We start from the raw sequence: 22,960 nt of genomic DNA, 5'->3' as shown, positions 1-22,960 counted from the left end.
CAGCTCTCCCCTCCCCTGCAGCCCGGGCTCCTGGACCTGCCTAAGATATAAAAGGCCGTTTGCTCCGTTTGCTGGAGGGAGCCCAGCCAAGCTGGCCATGGGGAGGACGGGCGCCGGGTTCACGCTGCTGACGCTGCTGCTGCTCCCGCAGCCCACATCCCAGTTCTGGCTCTTCAACGTGCTCTTCCCACCCACCACCACCCCAGAGGCACCCCCGACCAACAGCACACCGCCCGTGGTGCTCGGTAAGGTGACAGCTGCCCGGCCCGGGGTGCTGGCAGTGAGGCTGGGGCACTTAGCAGTCTCTGCATGTCGTGCCATGTGGGAGCACTGAGGCTGCAGGGGCTGCCAAGCTCAGGGCTTCTGAAATCACAGTTGAGGTGGGGTTCAGGTTTTTCCCTGCTTGGGGGGCTGATGGAGGGGCAGGGGTTGCCACAGCCTCCGGATTGCAGCTCTGTACCCCTGCTGCTTCTGTTCCACTGGAATGGAATCTACCTGTTAAACTTGCAGTTAATTCATCCTCTGCTGCTGCTGCTGTTGTGTCTGTCCCACAGCAGACAGCCTTGCTTGGGCTATAGCGAGGCGGTGTGCAGCTTCTGCTTGCAGCAGAGGTGAGAAGAGAGGTTGGGGCATCACCTGGGGAGGTGGGGATGGGGAGTTCTGTCAGCCTGGCTGGGGTTGTCTGCCATCAGCTTGGCTGCAATCTGCCTCCCAGTGCCAACAGTGGCGTGGGATTTTGCCACGAGACCTGTGCTGTGCATGGGGATTATTTTTCTACCCTTTTCTTGACTCAGAAGGACTTTCCCTTTTAAAAAGAGAAGAAAAAAAGCAGAACATCCAAAGACTGACCCTATGAACTCCCTTCACCATGGAGTTCTCTGTGCACAGGGCAGCTTGGCACACAGCTTGGCAGGGGCAGCCATGCCCACAGCCTCTGGCACTGTGTGGTTGAAGAGGCTGTGGGTGCAGCCCTGGTGGCCAGGAGGCTGTCACCATACCAGGCAGGGGATGGCACAGAACGAGTGACCTTGTGCCACTTTGCAGGATGGCATGAGGCAGCAGGAGCATCTCCACCGCCCTTCTGTGAGCTTCTTCAGACCCCCAGGCAGCCTCATTCCAAGCATTTCCCAGGGACCTCCCTTCGTCCCCATCCCTGCCTCTGCCCCGTGCCCCTATACCAGCCTCAGCCCCTGTCCCGTGCCCTGTGCCAAGCCCAGGGTGCAGGGGTGGTCGGGACAGCATTCACATGCAGCCCATCCCCCTGGGTCTGGAGTCCCAGAAACCCCTAGTGCCCTTAGGACGGATGATAACCCCTCCGCCCCCACAGGAACTCCCTTAATAATTACCTAGTGTCCTCTCTGAGGTGAGGCACAGAACAGAGCTGAGCACTGGGGTGCTGGCTGCACCAGGGGGAATGGTAAAGCAGGAGGAGGACACCCAGCTGCCCCAGCACCCTTGGGATGCAGCCCTGCATGAGGCTGCCCCATGGGACACGGGGTGACCTCGGGATGTACTGGAGCATCCCCAGATGAGGCTGCCCTTGTACACCACTGCAGGGACACTTCCGGAGCTGTGCCAAACCCCCGTGTCCTTGACACAGTGTGGGCTGCTGGGTTCAGTCCATACCCAGTGCTCCCATCCCATCAGGCTTGCAAACACTGAGGTCTCTTTGTTTCTTATCCTCGTCCAGCTCTTTGGGGCACATCTCAGACCCTGTGCACTGGCTAGGAGCAATGACAGCAGTGAATGTTCCCTGTCCCTGCCAGGGGACTACAGGGCAGCTCCCAGAGGCAGAGCCTGTCACAAGGCAGGCCATGAACTTGGTTAAAATGGTGTTGTGTTTACTGTATGATATTTGCAGCAAATTCCCATAGGGAACAGTTCAGAATCATTTCAGAGACTTTGTTCAATCTGCTCAGAGGGTTTAAAGTTCAGGAAAACAATGCATGGGCCTTGGGCATCAGCACGTGGACAGTTTTCACCCCAGTCAGGGCCCCTGCTACTCCTGGAAGAACTGACGGGTGTGATGGTAGAGCATGGGATATGGTGGGGGTGGGCAGTTCCAAGGAACACCAACCCCATCCTTGTGGCTGCAGACAGGAGTGGGGAAACCCAGCCAAGCTTGGAGAGAAACAGTGGGATGCTCCATGCTGGTTATCTCTGTTCGCTTGGACCAGTGCTGGGTGAGGGTGGCAGCTTGGTGTTCCCATAGAATGCACTTTCAGCACAATTCCAATGCTTCTATACCCAACCTTCATCTCCAAGTGCCCTAGGATGTGCTGTGCTTGGTGAGGGCCAAGGCATGGGGAGGCTGTTCTCCATGAGTGCTGTTCCAGCAACATCCAACAGCGACCAACAGCAGGTTCCTGGGTGTGCCCAGCCAGGCAGCCCCAGGGGAGAGTGTGGGCCAAGGAAGCATGAGGCCAGGCAGCTCCACAGATGAGGTCTACCTGGCTGTAGTTTCCTTCTGTGATGCCCCCAGTGCCCGGGTGCCTTGGGAACCAACTGGAAGCCAAGCTGGACAAGCCGGATGTAGTGAACTGGATGTGCTACCGCAAAACCGAGGACTATTTCACCATCTGGCTCAACCTCAATACGTTCCTGCCAGTGGGTGTTGACTGTTGGATCGATAACACCAGGTACCGCTCACCCCCATCCCAGGAGCTCCCCAGGTTAATGACCTACCAGGGATCTCCCTCCCCTCTCCTCCCTCTGTGGCCCTGACCCTGCACACACACACACAAAACCGTGGGAGCACCGTCATTCCCGGACTCTGCATTGTGAACACAGCTCTCATCCACACTTTCTGAACTCCAGCCCCTTTTCCACGTCCCGCCATGTGCTCATGATAACACCTCCTCAGCACCTCCTGCCGATGCTGCCAGCCTTCCCAGGGGCAGCAGCAGGGTCAGGATGTGGCCCCGTTGCTGCCTTCTGTCCTGATCTCTCCACAGGGTAGTGTACAACCGAACCGCTCGGAAAATGACCAACGCTCCTGGGGTGCACATCCGTGTGCCTGGCTTTGGCAAAACCTATTCTGTGGAGTACCTGGATCAGAGTAAACTGGCAGGTGAGAGGAGCCAGCTTCGTGGGGAGGCAGAGAGCATCCAGAGCTGCCATGCATCCCCAGCAGAGACGAGACCCTGTATCTATGGGGTTCATCCTAGCTCAGTTCTGCAGAGCTGATGGAGCCCAGGTCACGTGGGTATGAAGGATGCTGCCCCAGGGCAATGTTTTTCCAGCCCCAAGTGCTGTGCTATGCCTCCAGGATGCGCAGAATTACAATCTCAGACCAGAGCAGTCAAGCTATGAGCTTAGCAGATGAAATTCCAGCCTGTGATCGGGATAAGAGTGGAAAAAGGGTAACAGAAGACCAGTGATCTAAATCCCATCTGTTCTCTCTTTCTGCAGGTTACCTGCACACCCTGGTACAGAACCTGGTGAACAACGGCTACGTGAGGGACCAGACAGTTCGGGCAGCCCCCTATGACTGGAGGGTTGGTCCCCGTAAGTGTAGGGTTGTGGCCATCTCACATGTGCAGGGAGGGAGGCAGGATGGCTCTCAGTGAGCATGCTGAGGAGTAGTGTGGTGGTTCAGCACGGTTCCCTTGGAACAGGGGTGGATGTCTGTGGCTGTGAGTAGCACTCTCATGTGAATATATGCGGTGACACTTCTGGCATGTGTGCCCACACACCTCTCTGGCTGAGGCTTTTAGTGTCAGCTTGTGGTTATGGGAAGCTGGCCAAGAGCTGGTGCCTCTCTCGTCCACAGAGGAGCAGCCTGAATACTTCCAGAACCTGAAGGCACTGATAGAGGAGATGCACGATGAGTACCAGCAGCGTGTCTTCCTCATTGGGCACAGCATGGGCAACCTCAACGTCCTCTACTTCCTGCTCCAGCAGAAGCAAGCCTGGAAAGATCAGTACATTGGGGGCTTCATCTCTCTGGGTGCCCCCTGGGGAGGGTCCGTCAAGCCGCTGCGTGTCCTGGCATCAGGTGAGTGATTCCTTGTGGGCAGAAGCTTCTTCATTTTCTTCCTCCTGCAGAAATGGAAGAGTGGCAGTGACAGAGAACAGGCATTGCGGTAGAAGAGCTGGGGGACAGAAAGCTGAGGACTAGGGATGCTCCTTGAAATCAGAACTGCCCATCCTGGGCAAAATTGAAATCAGAACTGCAAAAATAATGCCGCAGCCACAAACTGTGGGGCCAGGAAAGCAGCCTGGGCCGTGCTTATTCTTGCTGCCTCCCCAGTCAGCTGCACTGCCTCCAACAGTGTAGGGCTGTGAGCTAGATGGACTTTTGCTCCAAGCAGTTCAGCCCTTATGCAGCTGGGGACATGAAGGCGCCTACAGGGACATGCACACTGTCCTACATCACTTTCTTGCATCTCCCTATATCTCAGAGCCCATCCCCCTTAAGCTTTTATTTTTGCAGGCTTCTAACTTCCTTCACCTAGTTTCTCTTTAAGCCTCTTTTCAGCCCAGAAAGCCACAATCAGTTGCCTAATGCTGACAGCCCAAGTATCCACAAGTCACAAGCTGAGCCTCCAAAATGCATGGAATTCACTTAAAAACACATGCTTGCAAATTTTAACATCTGACCCCTTGCATCACTCTTAGTCATCACAATTTTCCCCCGTTATCACAAGGGCCAGAGACATTTTTTAAGGTAGTTGTATCGTTGCATGGTCTTAGGGCTCCAGACACGCTAAAAACACCCAGGTTTGCAGAATGAGTGCAGGTTGGCCACACTTCATCAGTCCCCTTGGGCTCAGCTCACTCGTGTGTGGAGGTGTAGGGCTTGCAGGGCTCAGTTGTTTCAGGACATTATCTGTCCACACTCGGCCCCTTCTTCCATCTGGAGGGCTGAAGTCAGAGAGGAGGGTTTTGATAGGTGCATGCTGTTGTCAAGAGTGGCCAAGAGGTGTCTGGCCTCAGCTGCCCAAGAGTGTGTTTTGGTGTGGTCTGTCTGTCCCACAGGTGATAATCAGGGCATCCCACTTATGTCCAACATCAAGCTGCGTGAAGAGCAGCGCATGACCACCACCAGCCCCTGGATGTTCCCAACGAGCTTGGCCTGGCCAGAAGATCATATTTTCATCTCCACACCCTCCTACAATTACACTTACCGGGACTACCAGCAGTTCTTCACTGATGTCAACTTGGAGGACGGTTGGTACATGTGGGAGGACATGAAGGACTTGCTGAAGGGATTACCCCCTCCTGGTGTGGACACATATTGCCTTTATGGCACAGGCTATCCCACAGTGGAGACTTACATATACGATGAGCGTTTCCCTTACGAGGACCCCGTGGACATGATTTATGGTGATGGGGACGACACCGTCAACAAACGCAGTTCAGAGCTGTGCAAGCGGTGGCGCAACCAGCAAAAGCAGAAAGTGCATGTCCAGGAGCTGCGAGGCATCGACCACCTCAACATGGTCTTCAGCAACCTGACGCTGACCTCCATCAATGAAATACTGCTGGGGAGCGCCAAGCCTGGGCCTGGCACCGAGGAGCAGGAAGAGCTGGAGCCGGCGGGTGCTCTGAGATCTAGCCCAGACATAGGGAGGAAGGGGCACAAAGTCCTTAAGGAGCCCAGAAAGAACTGAAGGAGGTGATGGCCAGCTTCCCTCCATGCTGGTATCCACCAGAAGCTGGCATGCAGGGGAGTAAAGGACTCGGAGCTTGGTATCTATGAGAAGGAGCAAGAACAACTGCTCGGGTGGATGGGCTGGCACCCTCTTCCACTCTGATTGTTTGGGTTTTTTTGTTTTGTTTTGGGAGCAGTGATTAATTATACTTCAGAGGCTTGTCATTTCCCACTAGTGGATGGATAATTAACCACGCTGCCAGCTCATTAACATCACACTCATGGATAATGGCGTGTGAGCAAGTCCTCAGTGCTAGCAAGCTATCTTTAGACACTTCAGGCCGTGGTGCCATAGCCTCTGTTTATACAGGACAGCCTCCTTGTAAGCAATATAGTGCTAATAGTGCCGGGGCAGCCACCACGGTGGGTAAGGACAGGAGGATAGGCACAGCTTGCAGAAGGGCCCCCATCATACCGGCAACAAGCTGAGCCCCTGCTGCAAGACTGGCTTAGAATCAGCGGATCTACCTAATAAACACACTTGGCTTCTACCACGTCCAGCCTCCTCTGTGCAGCGTCTCCCAGCTTGCCTACACGACCATGGCTGGGTGATAACCAATGCCCAGTGGAAACCTAAAGGGAGATTTAGTTCAGGCATAAGGGCAAAATGCTTCACACAGAGGGCAGCGAGGTGCTGACACTGCTGCCCATCGCTGGGGGTACCCAAGGCCACGGATGGACCCTGGGCAGCCTGAGCTGGGGGGTCAGCCAGCCCACGGCAGGGGTTGGAGCTCAGCGGGCTTTGAGGTCCCTTCCAACCAATCGTTCTGTGGGTCTGTGAAAACTGTTGTGAGCGGTGATGGGGTGTGAAGGAGAGGATCAAGGCTGCACCCATGGACGGTCAGGTTGGATGCTGGGGATGTGTCCTTCACCACTAGGTTCCCCGGGGATGCAGCCGCAGCCCCAGGCCTGTCAGTGTTCAGGAAGTGTTTGCTCAACGCTCTTAGATGTACGGTTTGATTTTGGGGTGATCCCATCAGGAGGTTGGGGTTAGCCTCAATATCCTCCTGGATGCTTTCCACCTCCGGAAATCCTGTGAGATTCTCATTACCAGACAGAACCCAAGAGCTGGGCTTTCAGAACAGCCCCCACGCCCGCATGGCACAACCGCAGGGGGGGCAAAACTCTGCCATACGGGGCTGAGTCCACCACCCAGAAAAGCGCAAAAGCATCAAGCACCCACAGGCGACAGCCGCCATCTTCCCGCTCGAGATGGGCGTGGCCTGTCGGGCCGGCGGGCGGGGCTTTCACGCAACGCTGCGCTTCGATTGGCCGTGAGACTACGGCCGCGGCGCGGATTGGCTGCGTGCGGCGCGAGTCGGGGCGGCGGCGCCCGAGGGCAGCGGGGCCGGGGCCGTCGCGCTGGAGGCGATGGTGCTGGACCCGGGGGCGGCGAGCGGGCAAGGCCGCGCCGGGCTGGGCGCGCTGCCGGACCGCGATGGCTCCCGGCTGTGCTCGTGCCCCTCTCCCCCGCCTCGCCCGGCGCCGGCCGGCTCGCCCCGTCGCCCGCGGGGGAGCCGGCGTTTGTCAGAAACCGGCGCCGGGATGCGGCGGAGCGGCAGCCGCGGGAGGATGAGGGCCGCCGCCTCGCTGCCTCACATCGCGCGGGCGCGGGGCGAGGAAAGCGGCGGGGCCGGGAAGCGCAGCCCGTGCCTGCTCGTAGCGCTGCGGCCGCGCAACGTGGAGGCCGAGAGGGAGCGCTTCTTCAGGGAGCGCTTCGCCTACGATCCGCAGTTCGAGTACGCCGAGCCGGTGCCCGAGGCCGTGCTGGATAAGTACCGAGCCGCCTCCGATCGCTTCGTGGCGCAGGTGAGGGAGGGAGGATGCTCGGTGCGGGGTGTCGGCCTGGGGCTGCCTTGCCGTGCCGGGTGAAGCGGGCTAGCGGTGTGCACGGATCGGCTCAGGGGAGAGCTCGTGGCTCTGCAGCCACTGAGAGGAGGGGGGGGGGGCGGGTCGTCCTGTGCTCCCTGGTGACAGCGATAGTGCGGGAGCGACGGCTCACTCTGGGGGTTCAGGTTGGGTACTGGGAACAGCTGGCACAGCTGCCCAGGGAGGTGGAGGAGACGCGGTCCCTGGTGGTGTTCAGGGAGCTTGTCATGTGGCAGTGAGGGAGATGGCCTGTGGGTGTGGTGGTGATGCGTGGGTAGTTAATGAGATGGTCTTAGAGGTCTTTTCCTACTTGGATGGTTCTAAAGGGGCCTATGGGAAAGCGGGGGAAGGACTCATTGTCGCGGGGTGTAGTGGTACTACAAGGGGTTACTTTTAAAGTAATAGAGGAGACATTTAGATTAGACGTTAGGAAGAACTTCTTTACTTGGAAGGACATGAGGCCTTGACAGAGGCTGCTGGATGCCCCATCCACAAACGTACTCAGGGCCAGGCTGGATGGGGCTCTGGGCAGCATGATCTGTGGGAATTGTCCCCTCCTGTGGCAGGGGTTGGGACTGGGTGGGTTTTAATGTCCCTTCCCACCCAACCGGTCTGTGATAAGGTTTGATACACGATGGTGCCATTGTCTTGGCTCTGAGATCAGTAGCCACCGCCAGGGTGTTGCTGGCAGGCCAGTCTGGAACCACAGCACGTGCCATCCCCAGACACCCCTCAGCCTGCTCCTCATCGTGGCTCCTGCTGTGTGACCTTGCTTTGCTTGTCATACTCTGACTTGCTTGTTGTTTTGTTTTGGCTGTCTAAGCTCTCCTTTAATTACATGTTCAACGTACACCTTCTGTAGCTGATAAGAGAACGGCAGCACTCTTAACCCATAATTATCAGCTAACATGGTGGATGGCAGCTAGGTTGTAGGCTCCTCTTATTGCTTATAAGCTACTGAAATGTTCCTGGCTGTTCTCTGCTGCAGGTTGTAGTTATGCACGAGTGGCAGCAAGCGGAGAGCACTCGGTCATCTGAGCAGGAGACAACAGGCAGGAGGTAAAAAGAGCAGGCTGCTTGATGCTCTGCCTGTACACAGCAGCCTTGTCACCTCCTGCTTCCTGCTTCTCTAGAGGAATGTTACCCAGGTGGTTTGGTCTCTATCTGTAAACAACTTTCTAAGCAATCAGTCATTTCCAGTGCTATTCCTGCTACACCTCTGCCCCAGTTACACTGGTGCCAGCAATGCTGTTTCAGGGGAGATGGTTGGATTCCTTTAATGGCCTTGGTGGTTTTTGTTTCATTTCTTCCTGTGTTGGAGCATGTTTGGGTCTCTGACTAATGCAGTAAATTGAATTGCACAGAGCTACTTCCCCACTTCTGGTGCATTTGGCTTCTAGTGTTCTAAAATGGGAATAATTGGAACTATTTGTCTCTGTGCACTGCTTGGAATGAAATTAACTGTTCACAAACAGCATTCTTGTCTTGTTCTTACACCCACTGCAAGAGATGTTACTGTTAAATATTTCTACCTATCTTTACAAGTTCTCTATCTGTGTAATGTGTCGTGGGAGAGCAGAGGTTCTGCTACCTTCTCAATAAAGCACAGCATATAGCAGTCAGGAGTGGGAGCTGTGGAGTGAGTCTTGTGGAGGTGAGTGTTGAGATGAAAGGGAGACGGATGGGTACCTGGCAGCATTGGTGGCAGTGATCCTTTGCTGACGCCCTGTGCTCAGCACCTCGTACTGATTTAGCATCGTGATGCAAGAGCAGACAAACCAAAATCACAGTTTCCTGTCCTTTTATTTTTTGTGTGTTTTGACATTGACGTCCCCCTTTAGTTCTGCTGAATCAGCTGTTCTGTGTTGAGGAGTTGTTGTTGGGGTGGTAGGTTTTCTTGGTTTGGTTTGGGGGTTTCTAGGCCCTCTATGGCTTATGCTATGAGAGATCAAGAAGACTGTTGGCAGCCCAGTTCCTTGGAGGCACAAGAACAGCATCAGCACAGGGCTTGGAGCACAGCTTGAGTGTTTGTTATCCCTTGACACAGGCTTGTGGGCTGAGCTGGTGACGGGCTCCTGCTCCCAGCCCAGCCAGGCTGCTGTCCAGGCAGGAAGAGCTGGTGTGGGCTCAGCAGCTTCTCAAAGAGCAAATGTGCTATCTTAGGAATGTTGCTGTCTGTGACTTGTCTGAAAGTTGCTGTAGCACATGCCCCTTTTGTCAGCTTTCTGCAGTCTGCACCGAGTTCCTCTTTGCGAGCTGCTTGCCATCTTAGGGGATGGGGGGCAAAGTTTAGCAGTGGGTGAGCACGGGTGATAGGAGGGAGTGATCCTTTCCTCCTGTAAGCTGGCAGGAGAGGCCGTGGTGGCTCTCCCAGGTTCAGCTCAATGCCTGTCTGCTGGCTGGGGATGGGAACTGAGCTGCTGCAAGAGCACACGCTCAGGTGATGTTGGTGGTTTAGTGAGAGGCAAAGGCAGAGCAAACCTCCACAAGGGTGTGAGATGTTAGAAGCATGTGAGCTTCAGGTAAGGAGCAAGAGGGCATGTAACTTCTGCAGGGCTCCAGCTGGTAGCTTCAGCAGATGACAGAGTTGTACTGTGATAGGAGAAAGGGTGATCTGCTCCTGGGGTCAGGGGGCTGTCAATGAGCCTGAGTGCCAGCCAGTCTGTTATTAACATCAGTTGGGTGAGAAAGGACAACAGAGCTCAGGAGGAGCAGGTAAAATGCAAACAGTTCAGCAGTAGCATTTTGTCCTGGGCTAAAAAACACTGCAGGTGAGCAGACATCTTGCAGTCAGGTTTTAGATGCAGTAAAACTGCTGACAGACTCCGAAATGACTGCAAAGGACTTGCTGTAGTCATCCACTTTGGAGTGTGCATTAACAAACAGTCTGGAGGGGGTCGTTGCTTGCAAATGGTTTCCGTGCAAACTCACTTTAGGGGAAGAAACATGCTAATAAGTGCTCATATAGAGCATGTTGTTACATTGGTAAAATAACACATGCTGCCTTTATTTGTGTGCTGTTGTTGCAGTACTCTGGCTGTGTTGAGACCCCGAAGGAAGCAGCGCTGCTGCCCGAGGAAATGCTCTCTGTGGGAGCTCTACTACAGGGCATGCTCCTCTTGTTTGCAGTCCTGACTCTTTCATGTCCTGAGTGCTGTGTTGAAATCGTTGTTTCTGTAGAAATTCTCCAAAGCAGATGTGGTGACCAGTGAAGAACAAACATCTTGAGCTGCGCAGTCGTTTTAACAACTTCCTCACCTCTCTTTAAAATTCTCTGCAGCTGATTCATACTAATTGTGTTGTCCTGAGCTATCAGAGCTCAACAAAGATCTCTTCTGTAGCTCCAGGATGACCAGTCGTGAACCCGTCCTGTTTTCATACTCGCTACTTTCATGCCAGGCCAGAAGATGTCTTGTGCCAGGAGCCGTGCTCTATCAACTGCCTCCTGGGCTGTGAGTTCCTGAAACCAGTGCAGTGTTGCAATAAGAAACCAATAAGTGAGTTGATAAGATTTGCAAACACTTAAGTTTGAAAGAAGAAGTGAAAGCAGAAAAGATGAAAACAATTGTGGCTTTAGCATCCCGAGGCAGTGTGCTACGGACAGCTGTTTCACTTCTGGTTTGCTCAGTCCTGCAAATAAACACTTGTGAGGATGAGTGAAACAATAATGTGAAGGCAGAGTGTGCCATGGGCCGTGCTGACTCTGTTATGTATTGATCTATCCTGGTGCTCACCTGCCAATGAGACGTTCTGTTTCTCTCCCACTCGCTAACACGGAAACATCTCACTTCATAGGCACTTAAGAGATGTTTGAGTCCTTTATCAGGGATTTCCTCAGATGGGTTCTGTTACACCTGGGAGTTTTGGTGCTGCAGAAGATGGACTGACTGGAGAGTGGAGGAGGTGTTCTGACTGACGCTTTGTTTCTGTGTGTGTCACAGGCCATTAGGATCATTCACGCTGTCCTGGAGAAGTATGGGACCTATGAGAGCTTCGAAGTCGCCACAGGTGGGAGACTGCTGAGCAAGTGTCAGATCTGGTCTGTTATCCGAAAGTACATGCAGAAGGAAGGCTGCGTGGGGGAGGTAATCATTGTCCTTGTTGGTTTGTTTTGTTTGTTTTTTCATCTTTGGTGAAATTAATCTGCAGAACTTTTTTTTTTTTAGCTTTGCTCTTGTTCAGCGAGGTGTTAATTCTGATAATGGAGGGTTGAATTAAGGAGTGTTTTGGATACAAGGAAGAAATGGACTTGGTGGGGAAAAGAAGCTTGAGAGATTCGTGGCTCAGGGCTGGAGTTCAGGTTGCATCTGAGACCTGAGTTTTTAGCTCAGGATTCTGTAAATAAACTTGGTGGCAGTTTTGTTTGCTAAAATATTTCACAAAGGAGTTCAGCAATCCTTTGCATTGCTGTGTTGCCCTTACATATGCTGAGCTCATTCTTCAGACTATTTATGGCTCCCAGAAAAGGCCAGCACAGTGTAAGAGCCTGGATATTGGCTGGGCAAACGTCGTACAGCTACAAGATTTCTTTCTGACCTGGCTGCTGCCCGGTGCACGCTCAGGGCCAGCATGTTCTGTGCAGCTTTTGGGAAACTGAGAGCAGGAGCAGCACCTCTTTGTGTAGAGCCACATGCAAAGAGTAGAGCAGCACAGAGGGCTGTACCAACAGCTGCCCTGCGTGTTCCTGAAGCTGACTTGCACAGAATAGTGGGGTTTGGAGCAGAAAAGAGCAAAGGGAAGCAGGTCTGCCTTTCTCTTTTACCTTGCAGTAAATTGCTCTGCTTTTCTGCTCTGGACTGTGGCTACCTTACCTTATCTGTGGCATGGCTCCTGGCTTGCAGCGTCCTGAAGTTAGGAAGCAGGTGCTGTTGCCCCACCGATTTGCCTGGATTTCTCATTCCAGAAGTATCTCCCTTGTAAGCTTGAGAAGAAGAAGAGCTACTGCTTGTCCACGTGAACAGGCACACAGGGTTGGGGTAGGTTTGCTGTGTCCATGAGGTATCAATTACCGTTGGGATGAATAACCTATTTCTGCTAGCAGTGGTATGGCAGAAATCTGTGGCAGCTGGGTTTGTTCGTGTGTTCAAAGGCAGAGATGGGGGAGAGATTTCCGGCTTTTCTTTGGCACGTTCTAGGTTCTGGTGCTTTCAGACTCCACTCTGAGGTTGTAAGACTAGAAAATACCTTGTTAAGATGTTACTAGTGGTAAATCAACTGTGGGGGGTGGAGGGTGGGAAGTTCTTGGCATCTCTTATCACTTGTAGCTGCACGCACTGAGCTGCTTTCTGATAGCAACCGTTGGGTGCAAGCCTGGGTCTGGCAAAGCAGGAGGGGCTTTCAGCTGGCTTCCTGAATTTAGCCAAATAACCTTTCTTTCCAAACAACTCAAAACTCCTGCTGCTCTGTTACAGTGGAACTGCAAGGAACTAAGCCAAAAATCTCAGAGGATTAAATAAGCGGTGTAAAGATGCACTCCTTCCTTTCTTGTTGTTTACCTCTTGGTTCATGCCTGTCAGGAGCACTGTCCCTTTCTCTGTCATCTCAAAGTCACGGTGAAAAGGTGGAAACAAAACATATCCGTGGTCTCTGCATGCTGCATTGTACTGCTGATTCCACTGTCACAGCTGCTCGGTTGGAAAGCTGCTCTCCTTCTGCACGACAGAGCTCAGGCATTATAAAGCAGGGTGAGGAGTTTGAGGATTTATCCGTGTTACAAGAGTGTTTCCTGGCAGCGGGATGTTCACAGGGAAGAGAAATACCCCATGGCTTTGTTTAAGGGGCTTTCTCCTCTTCCTCCCTGCAGCGTGTGTGCAAAACACTTCCATGGCCCCAGATCCGAATGGTGAGAAGTATTTCTGGGCCAACCGTGTTCTCTCTCTCAATTTTATTAATTGATTAAATTCAGCTTTTGTATTCTTCTTTGTTAATCTAAAACATATTGAACTCTACCCGGGCAGAAAGACTTATTTTCTTAGCTGTTAGTCTGACTTTCTGCCAGCCCTGTATAATTTTTCCTTTATTTAAGGGAACTAAAAGTTCAGTTACCGTGTTTGTACATTGGAGTGCAAGGTACGTGGCTCATGTTTTTTTTTGTAGCTTTTGATAAGTGCCTTTAAAACCATTTAAGCATCAGTTTATGACTTACCAGTCATTACAGACTGTGGTAAATTTCTCTGGGGAGGGGAAAATGGAAATGTTTTGCCTGCTTTCTGTATAGCAAACGTTGACAAACTTTGCTCCTGGTACTGGACAAAAACTTGCTGCCATTTGTGCGCCTTGCTGAGGAACAGAGCAGCTTCACAGAGCCACCTCCCTCCCTTCCCTCCCTGCTGCCTGCGTATCTCTGTTTGCTGACTTCACTCTGCTGTACCCAGTCTGTTCTGCACCACTGTTTGCTTTTCTGTTGCTGCTTTCGTGTTGCACACTAATCACGATGGGTTTCTTACAAAAAGAAACTCCATCTCATGGGGCCCCCACAGGTTACTGAGCTGCCAGGCAGCGTTCGCTGCAAGCACCCTGTGGTTCTCCCATCGCCTTCCCTGCAGGGGGTGTTGCTTTGACAGGGTGCAGGAGGCACCGTGATCCAGAGGGCTCAGCATGGATTTTCCTGACACAGTTCTCAGCCCTGCCGTAGTTTCTCCATCAAACCTGGCATAGCACAGAGCTGGGCTGTGCCACACTGCTACAACTCCAAACAGTTCCCAGGCCTGTTCAACCTGTGCCACAGACTTGCTAGGCACTAGGAGCAGCCCAGAAACCTCATGGTGTTGCTTATTTGTGAGCTGGGGATGTAGCATGGGCTGTTGGTCTGCAGCTGGGGAAAACAAAGCTTGTGTCTGATGTGGCCAAAATGTTTGCAAAGGGCTGCAGGTGTACAAGCATGGCTGCTGCTTTCTCTGCTTGGCTGGGCTGTGAGGTGACTGCAGGCCTTCATCTGCAACCCCTGCAGCAACCAGAAACATGAAGTCACAACTTGTGCTGCTTCTTTAAATTTAATCAGCAAGCAAACAACACTTTAGGGAATGCAAAAACAGAGCTGCCTGACCCAAGTGAAGTCCCAGGACAAATGGGATAGCATTTGCAGCATCTAGATGAGTCTTTCCAAAACTTGTAAAGAAGATGGTTATTTGGGAATATGCTAGGAAAGGAAAGTCACTTCAGTGCATCAGTGGTCTGAGCTGCCTGCAAATGGGCAGGGCTGGCAGCACTGCCTGCCAAGGAGGTGTCAGTGCAGAGTGCTCCTTTTGTGCCTCCATCCCTGGCACTTGAGGTATGGAGGGATGGTCTGAGCTGTGATGAAGGCAGGATGCCAGTTTCCAGCACCCCAGGGAGCGTGTTTATGGGTGAGTATTTGCACTGCAGTGAACTTTGCATATTCAAGAGTTTCTTTATTGTAGTCCAAGCTGCAGGTTCTGAGGCTGTTCTGTTTCTGTTCTGGCTCAGGGCTGAGGTGATGCTGCCGGAGCTCAGACACCTGCTTATCATTTTTCATGGATTTCCCAGCTGCTCCCAGTTTGCACTAAAGAAACCCCTGACCGTTGGTAAGTACTGTGTAGTAATCCAGGCATTGTGAAATGTTCTTAAATAATGCTGGCTAGCATGTCCTCAGGTCCTGGCAGCAGTGCTGGGCCTGCCCCGTCCCACCACACCCTGCCAGTACTGAGCAGATGCACACACTGCTGTCAGTGCAGGGGAGAGGCTTTGGTCCCATCAGCATCCTCTGCTTCTTCCCACAGTTCTTGGGGACCTCTTTTCTCTGTCATTACACCCACAAACTGGGCAGACTGCTTAATGGACCACAAAGTTGTGCTGGAGATTGTGCTTGGACCCAACCTGTGAACACTGATCACAAGAGAAGCTGCAGATCCAGATTACTGGCCTTGCTGCTCCAAGAATAAGGCTTTGGTTACAGTTCTAGCTCTCTGCTCCCACAGCATCTGTACCTGAGCAAAACTGGGGAATCTTGACATAATGCAAGTGATGCTGTCTGTCAGACTGCAGTCACAGAGCTGACGTGATTACTCAGCAAAAGCCAGCCTTAGAACAATCTCTTTTCTTCTCTCTTGGGCTGTGTAGTATGTTGTTCTGCTTTGGAATTGGATCTTGGAAGGTGCACAGGGTTCTGTGATAAAGGTGCTGAGCAGAGCACACTGGGAAGCAGTGGCAGTTGTGCTGACCTTGCAAGGATCTGTGCTTTCCAGTGGAAGCATCAGGTTTCAGAGCCTGCTACTGAATCCAGAAACATGCTGTGGGCAGCACAGCAGGAGCATGCAAGCTGCAGTCTTCCCTGGAGATACACACAATTGCACCCAAAGGGTTGGCTTTGCACAGAGCAGTTCTCGGAGCTTCTGTCTGATGAGACAAAGCAACACTGTCAAACACAAACACACAAAAACCATAAGCCTGTGCCTCTAAAAATTCATCATACTTTGCTAAAAGGAATGAAGGAATAGTTAAGTCTTGAATCTTTGCTTGTCTACTAATTGCAGCATGCATCCACAAGACCACGTGGTCAGTGCTCACCTGTAGACCACGATGTGCTACCCTCAGCTAGTTACCCTAGTAGTAACAAGCCTTATCTCCCAATTTTTGCAGCACTCCTGCTTCCTTTCCTCAGAGTTTTCTTTTTTCCTGTCTAGTCTGCTCATAAGACCTTCATCCCTTTTCCTTCAATGTCATGTGGCCTTCTGCCACTGCAGTTCAGTGTCTTCCTGAGCCATAGATGGTGTTCCTGTGTGCAGAGTCCTTTCCATTCATTTGTCTGATGGATTTGAGCCATTGTAAACCTCCCACAGCAGGTTGCACTGGTGCTTCCTTGTCCTGAATCTGCTTCCTAATCACTTCATTTCATGTCATCTAGCTCTTGTATAAGAAAAATATTAGACTCCGTTTCATTGGGTTCAGTGTTGTCTTTACTGCAGGAGAGGAAAAAAAAAGTGTCTTCTGTGCCTGGTGGTTACCTTGCTCCTACACATGAAGCATTACCCCAGGACCCCTTGTGCAGTGATCTGATGGGGTTGCTGGGCCCAGTGACAATTGACTTGTGCTACAGTATAAATGCAGAGAAAATAATTCATCTCTCAACCTTTTTAACACAGAGTGCTCTGTCGTAGGTGTTATTTACAGCTTATTAAAGCTGAGGCATCTCTCTCTGTAGGTCTCTTGAAGAGGGACTTTGTGCAGACAGGGGCCTCCCTGACCAAACTCAGCCCTGGCAGCACACCCAGATGGCAGCAGGGGTAAGGCCTTTCTAGGCATCCCTGGGGATGTCACCTCCATCCAGCATAGTCCTTCTTGAGCAGAGAGTACTCACTTTCTTGGCTAGCATGCAGCTTCTTCACCACTGAGCAGAACCCCGGTGTTCAGAACAGCTTCTCTGTTAGAGTGCATCAAAATGAATGAAGGTGTAGAAACCAGGGCTGTCTGGAGAAGCAGTTCAATCTGCAGCTGGTCTGAGGGATGCTTTTTGCCTTTGTGCGAGATACAAGAGAAGAAAATCCACGGGCCCTGTGTCACTCCTGCAGTCAGAAGTGGGAGAAAAAAAGTCTGCACTTCCAGCAAATCCACTCCTATCACATAAGGAGCAACCTGTGCTGTGGATGAAAGAAGGGTTGTGTTCTTCAGCAAGGCATTCCCCTTACAGCGGAGGAAAAAGCCATGGACAGGTCATTATCATGATGCCTGGCTGGTTTTCTTTGGTGTGGGGATGAAGGTGAAGACAGGGAGGGAGAGTTAGATGTCATCAGAACAGCAGAGCTGGTCTACATAGAGCACTGACCTCTAATTTGATTCGTGTAATTAAACTCTTGGGTTTATGCAGTATCTCTCTCACTTGTGTGGGTGCTCTTACAGTGTTTTCACAGTCAGCTTTTCAAATACTGAAACTTGAGCTGTTCAGAGGATGCCAAGTGAGCAACACCCTCCCAAAAGCTGCCAGCTGAGATAACTCCAGTGAAGCAGTTCCCACTGGAACAGACATTAGAGGGGATGTAGAAAACCACTGAATACAAGTCATTGTCCTTGAGGAATTTGCCATGGTATGGACAATTGGGCAGTGTATTTTTTTATTATTTACTTTTCAAACAGGCTGGGGGAAAGCAGGTACAACTGAGAACGTTTTATCCTAGGGAAAGAGGTTATCTGCAACTACCCTGGCTGTAGTATCCTAAATTCCAACCTCTTTGTGGTTTGTTTGTTGTTTTTTTTTCCTGTAGGGGCAACTTAGAGTGACAAGGCAGCAAGATGTCCCAGCCAGCCGAGCACTGTGTGTTAGATGATGTCCTTGCAGTTGAGTCCCACAAGCTGACACAGCACATCGAGTCCTGTGCTCCCTGGAGGGGCTCTAGGTCAAACAACAGAGGACATGGGACTGTCACAGGAGTTCAAGCACCAGTTCTGTGCTGAAGATCACAGCAATGGCTTCGAAGGAGCAGGAAGAGTACTGTGACAATGAAATGCATTCCTTATCTTTGTTTGTTTTGAGCTCTGTCCCTCCTGTCTTCCCTTCCCCTCCCAGGTTCCAAGATTTCAGCTTCATCTGGGTTTTATTTGGGATTGCAATGCTTGTATTCATGTCACGTTGAGTTGGCTTAATGGATAGGAATTAGTCAAAATAATACCAGAGTTTGGTTCCTGTGTGCCTTCTTCTTTCTACTTACTGTGAAGCTGTTTCCAGTTCTCAGCTACAACTCCTAAAATCTGCAAGACTCAGCTCGTTGGGGTCCCAGGTCAGGACTTGTGCCTAAGGCCAAGGTTGGAGCAGTGACCTCTGAGTGCTGGCAGGATGTGGGGAGGGGCAGCGGAAGGACAACTTCTATTTATTTGAAATTGCTTTCTGGAGCAGAAGTAAAATTGAAGGGATGCACACCTTAAAAGTAATGTGGCAAGTCTTTGTGTCTTTCATATGTGTGACCCAGTTAAACCATTGCTGTGGAAGTCTGTGTTGCTGTGTTACGTTGCACTTCTGGCTGTAATGAACAGCTTTGCACAGTAATAAATCTGGGTTTAAAACAAACTGATTTCGTCTCCTCTTTTTTTTTTTTAAGAAAAAAGAAGGAAAAGAGATAAAAACTCTAGTGTAGTTTGTGCATCAGTCTGGGCTGTGCTTGCAATTCTGCAGTGAAAGAAGAAGCTTAAAAGCGTTGTCTTGCTTGGGAGTACAGTGTTGTCAGGTTTCTGCTCTTCAACCTGGAAAGTTTCAGCTTTGAAACAGATGTTTTTTAGAGTTCACGTGTACGTGACAGAAGTATTTTTGAGGTATGGGCCCATACAAACATCTCCTGTGTGCTTGGCTGGATGTTCTTCGTGTCACAGGAGAGGTGCAGGATCCACCTCCAGGATGGGTCAGAGAGCAGTCATGCTGATGTGAGCTGTTTCTTTCTGTGTAAAGGTGTTCCCCAGTCGTGCTGACAGATGCCCAGGTAGGAAGTGTGGCTATGTGTGTGTGGCTGGCAGCTCTTGCTGCAAGTGTGCTGGATGGATCTATTCTTGTTGCTCTTTTCTTAAGCAGTAATCAAAAGGAGATGAAGGTGTGAAAATGGAGCTAGGTTCTCTCACGGAATATTTTTGGCAGGTGCCCTATAAGTAGGACACATTACGAAGCAGTTCATTCCCATTGCTGTGCATGCAGCACTCGAGGAAAGGGATGGGTGAGAAGGCTCTGTTGGAGCCAGGTAGAGTAACTGAGACTCTTTGTGCTTCATTTCCTATAGTGGTGCACTGGAAGACTTTTGCTACAAAAGTAGGAATGGTGTAGTCATGTGTGCAGGTGGCACACTGATGCTGCTTGTGCAAATCTGTGCTCTGCCTTCAGCCGTGTGCACAGCACCTTCCTGGGCAGGGACCAGGTGCCTGTTTCCCAGTACGTTTTCTACAGTGCAGCCCCTGTGCTTGTTTGCAAAACCTCCTGGGCTGAGGGGAGAGGGAGATACAACCCAACAGAGTACTTGGAACTAGCCAAAGAGATTTGGGTTTCAGGAAGGTTATCCATCTTTTGCCTGGGAACTGTGTTGTGTGGGCCTCAGTCTACCCATGGGAGGTGATGGGTGAAGATGGAAAGCCACGCGTGGCCCTTGGTCCTGTTGGTCCTACAGCATGCTGGGAGCTGTCTGCAGCTGGAGAGGAGCTGGGGATGGGCTGTGCATGGCACTCAGCTTCACCACAGCCTGCTCACGTGTTGTGGTTGCAAGTAGCTTCCCCCTACTCAAGCACCCACCAGGAGCAGGTTGTCTACTTCCTCATCAGTTCCTGCTGGTATCTCTAATTTTGACATATTTTCTTTCCGGATTGGAGTAGTTGTAGTGTGTTTCCTTTAGGCATTTTGAAGAGCTGCCCAAAGTACCATCTGCTGCTCCTGAGCCAGCAGAAGATCGCTGCTAACACAACCACTTGCCTCCTTCTCTCTCCTCCGCAGGTAGTGGTGCAGCTCACCGATGATCTCCTGTCTCAGGCCGTGATGATGGTGGAGGACAGCAGGCCAACGCTGGCCATCAACCTGTCTGGAGCCCGGCAGTACTGGCTGGAGGGCATGCTGCGCCACGAGATAGGTCAGCAGGGCAACGGGGGGGACCGTGGGCAGAGCAGGGAGGATGCTGAGCATCTTCAGTGACCACCGTCGTGGGGATAGCAGGCAGGATGGCTGCGATGGGGCTGAGATTGTTGTGGCTCACCACGTTGGCTCACCCAGCTGACGATGCTTGCTGTTGTCTCCTCAGGCACCCACTACATCCGTGGGGTGAACAACACCCGCCAGCCCTGGCACAGCTCAGAGGGCCGCAAGCAGTACAGCCTGAAGCCTGCCAACCCCACAGAGGAAGGTTTGGCCAGCCTGCACAGCGTCCTCTTCCGCAAGCAGCCCTTCCTCTGGCGTGCAGCCTTGCTCTACTACACCATCGAGCGGGCCAGCCGCCTCTCCTTCTCCGCGCTCTTCCAGGACCTGGAGCAGTATGTCCAGGATGCTGGCATCCGGTGGGAGTACTGCGTGAGGGCCAAGCGTGGCCAGACTGACACCTCACAGCCAGGTACGGCTTGAGGGGGACAAAGCCTTCAGTGCTTTGGAAGGGATTTTTGTATTTCTACAGATGCATTCTGGTGCTGGGTGGCCAGAGCATCCTCCCAGGCGGTGGCTCTGCTGCCCTCTCATCCTCCTCGTCCCCAGCTCTGCTCTCATATAGGTCTACACTTCTGTTTATGGTATATTTTTCAACACCCAGCAGCCCTGTCACCTCTCTTGTCTGCTGTCCAGCAGGCAGGGATGGATGAGGCATCATGGGGAGCCCCGTGGAGTCATCTCAGTCTGATGGATCTTAGCAGTTACTTGCACAATCTCTCAAGGAGCCAAAGGAGAGAAAAGATAAGCATTCTGAGGATGCACTTAGATTCCAGCATTTAAAATAAAGCAGTCACAAAGCATGATGAAAATGGTGAGAGACTCCAGTGCCTGTCCCTTTTTCCTAAGTGTTGGGGAATGGTGTTTCCCTGCACCTTGCTGCCCCAGCTTCTCCCTGGCATGGGACCCCGGTGCTGGCTCTGCTCATCCTTTGAGTCTCTTCCTTCCTGCCAGCCCCAACACATTTGGGAAGTTAGGGTTTACCCTGGAGTCATCTCCTGGTGTTTCCCAGGCCCTCCCTGTTTTGCAGGCTGTTTCAGTAAGGACCAGGTGTACCTGGATGGCATTCTCCGCATCCTGCGCCATCGGCAGACGATCGACTTCCCATTGCTGGCTGCCCTTGGAAAGGTAACAGCCTGGGGTCGCAGCTCAAGCTCTGCACTGGCAAGGGGCTTTCTGGTTTTGGGGCAGCTAGGCGTGCTCTCCTGCTGAGAGCAGATAGGATTTTTCCAAGGGCACTGCATCAGACACAGTCTCACCTTCCCTCCAGACAGCAGCATTAAGCATCAGTGTACAGACAGCCCTGCATGCAGCAGCAGGGACACAGCACTGTCAGGAGCCCTTCCAGCTTTGCCTTCCTTCTGCTCAGAAATGATCAGGTTTCGTGGTCAGCATGCACTACGGACAGCTCCAGTTCTGTGAGGCCATCTCACTTTGCTCCACACCTCTCCCTGCCAGCCCCTGTACGCAGGCAAACAGCTCTTCATGTTTGGTCTCTGGCTCCCCTTTTGCTGTACCCACCCTCCCCTGTCACAGCACTCAGGTGAGAGATCACCAGCTTCTCCTGTCTACCTATGTTTTCCCAAAGTTGAGACCTGGCTTAGCCCAGTACTTCCCCTACAAGAATTTTTGCCTCCACAGATACTTTCTTCTCCCATGTCTTTCTTTCAAAACTTACCTTAAGCTTTCGTTTCTATCCCTTGGCAGTCTGTGGTCCCATTTAGGCAGTGTGAGGCTAAAAAGCCCAGCCAGGCAGGCAAAGAGTGTCGCAGGGGGCTAGAACCCCTTCATCTGCACGTGCTCATCCATCCCCTTGCTTCCCCTCAGGTCTCCTATGAAGATGTGAACCGCCTGAAGAAATTTGGTGTCCTGGAGAAGGCCCGCATCCCCCATTTCATGCAGGACCTGGAGCGGTACATGAAGCAGCTCGACCACATTGTCACCACCAACCAGCTGGATGAGCAGGAGCTGGAGGAGCTGCTGCCCGAGTGAGCAGCACTGCACACCCCACGGCCGCCCCGTGTGCCTCAGTGCAGCCTGCCAGCACCCAGCTGATGCTGGCTCTATTTATTCAGTATTTATTGGGGCTGTCAGGCCAGTTCTTGCCTGGAGGAGATGGCACAGCTCGGGCTTCTGCCCAGGAGGTGGATGTGCATGCACTGCTGTGCAGGGTAGCACAGCTGGGATGGTCGGTGTGGTTGTTGTTGATTGCCCCCCTGCCCAGGTCTGTGCATTTTGGGGAACGCTGTGCTACTCCGTGTGGTTCTGGGGAAACGAAGGTTTGGAGGGAGTAAGGGCAGAGCCTAGGAGCTGAATCAGCCCTGCAACGGTGCAAGAGGCTGTGCTGGGCTGTTTGCAATGGGGAAAAGGGTGGCAGGGTCCTCAAGGTTCCAGTGGTGCTCCCAGCTCTCTTCCTGTCCTCCCTGAGGGGCAGGAGGGACTTCAGTCCCCCCAGATAACAACCTCTGCTCTCCCTGCTTCTGGATACCTGTCCTGCCATTGCAGACCACGCGGACCCACAAGCAACCATTACTGCACCCTAAATACATGCTCTGCCTGGCATCAGGGCACAAAGGACTCGGGGTAGGGATCTGGCTTGATGTTATGAAAAAAAGGTATAATAAAACCCATGTAATGGAAACTAAGTGTGGGCCAAAGCTTACGGGCAGCATCCAGTGCAAAAGCCAGGCTGGCACCACCAACACTAATGTGTTACTCACATGGGCAAAGCTGCACGCTGCTGAGCTGGTGCGTCAGGAGCAGGAAGGGGTCACCGGTGTGCAAAGCTACCTAATGAGCAGGAACAGTGAGAATAAATAGAAGCAGGC

General features: G+C 52.2%; 2 protein-coding genes and 1 long non-coding RNA gene across 4 annotated transcripts; all 3 read left to right on the top strand.

Annotated features, from left to right (window-relative positions):
• Positions 1–68: 68 nt before the first annotated feature.
• On the top strand, positions 69–6,148 carry LCAT (lecithin-cholesterol acyltransferase). Its single transcript, XM_065733378.1, has 6 exons — positions 69–245; positions 2,483–2,639; positions 2,955–3,070; positions 3,412–3,507; positions 3,773–3,997; positions 4,981–6,148. Exons 1-6 carry the CDS (start codon positions 98–100, stop codon positions 5,613–5,615), a joined length of 1,377 nt encoding a protein of 458 aa, XP_065589450.1. The 5' UTR covers positions 69–97; the 3' UTR covers positions 5,616–6,148.
• Positions 6,149–7,005: 857 nt separating this feature from the next.
• Positions 7,006–22,937, top strand: MATCAP1 (microtubule associated tyrosine carboxypeptidase 1). 2 transcript variants are annotated; one of them, XM_065733375.1, is made up of 7 exons: positions 7,006–7,465; positions 11,467–11,610; positions 19,938–20,070; positions 20,239–20,544; positions 21,163–21,260; positions 21,960–22,120; positions 22,617–22,937. In XM_065733375.1, the coding sequence occupies exons 1-7, from the start codon at positions 7,028–7,030 to the stop codon at positions 22,717–22,719; spliced, it is 1,383 nt and encodes a 460-aa protein (XP_065589447.1). In that variant the 5' UTR covers positions 7,006–7,027; the 3' UTR covers positions 22,720–22,937. The 2 variants fall into 2 exon arrangements, with proteins under 2 accessions (XP_065589447.1, XP_065589446.1); XM_065733374.1 differs by lacking the exon at positions 22,617–22,937 and having other exon boundaries at positions 21,960–22,543.
• LOC136046695 (uncharacterized) lies at positions 11,888–18,539 on the top strand. The gene is made up of 2 exons (XR_010622006.1): positions 11,888–15,066; positions 17,740–18,539. It is a non-coding gene; the product is annotated as an uncharacterized LOC136046695 (long non-coding RNA).
• Positions 22,938–22,960: the final 23 nt, after the last annotated feature.

Source organism: Cyrtonyx montezumae, unplaced genomic scaffold (assembly GCF_038088225.1).
Source record: "Cyrtonyx montezumae isolate F1298 unplaced genomic scaffold, pur_monq_1.0 scaffold_17, whole genome shotgun sequence".
Taxonomy (NCBI): Eukaryota; Metazoa; Chordata; class Aves; order Galliformes; family Odontophoridae; genus Cyrtonyx; species Cyrtonyx montezumae.
Note: the sequence above shows the minus strand (reverse complement) of the source record. Positions and strands in the feature narration are given on the sequence as shown.

Bases quoted from the DNA above. Each gene is read 5' to 3' on its own strand.
- LCAT (XM_065733378.1), top strand. From the start codon at position 98: ATGGGGAGGACGGGCGCCGGGTTCACGCTGCTGACGCTGCTGCTGCTC. The intron at 2,640-2,954 runs GTACCGCTCACC...ATCTCTCCACAG, and splicing joins TGTTGGATCGATAACACCAG to GGTAGTGTACAACCGAACCG. The intron at 3,071-3,411 runs GTGAGAGGAGCC...CTCTTTCTGCAG, and splicing joins GGATCAGAGTAAACTGGCAG to GTTACCTGCACACCCTGGTA.
- MATCAP1 (XM_065733375.1), top strand. From the start codon at position 7,028: ATGGTGCTGGACCCGGGGGCGGCGAGCGGGCAAGGCCGCGCCGGGCTG. The intron at 20,071-20,238 runs GTCAGCAGGGCA...TTGTCTCCTCAG, and splicing joins CATGCTGCGCCACGAGATAG to GCACCCACTACATCCGTGGG. The intron at 20,545-21,162 runs GTACGGCTTGAG...CCTGTTTTGCAG, and splicing joins GACTGACACCTCACAGCCAG to GCTGTTTCAGTAAGGACCAG.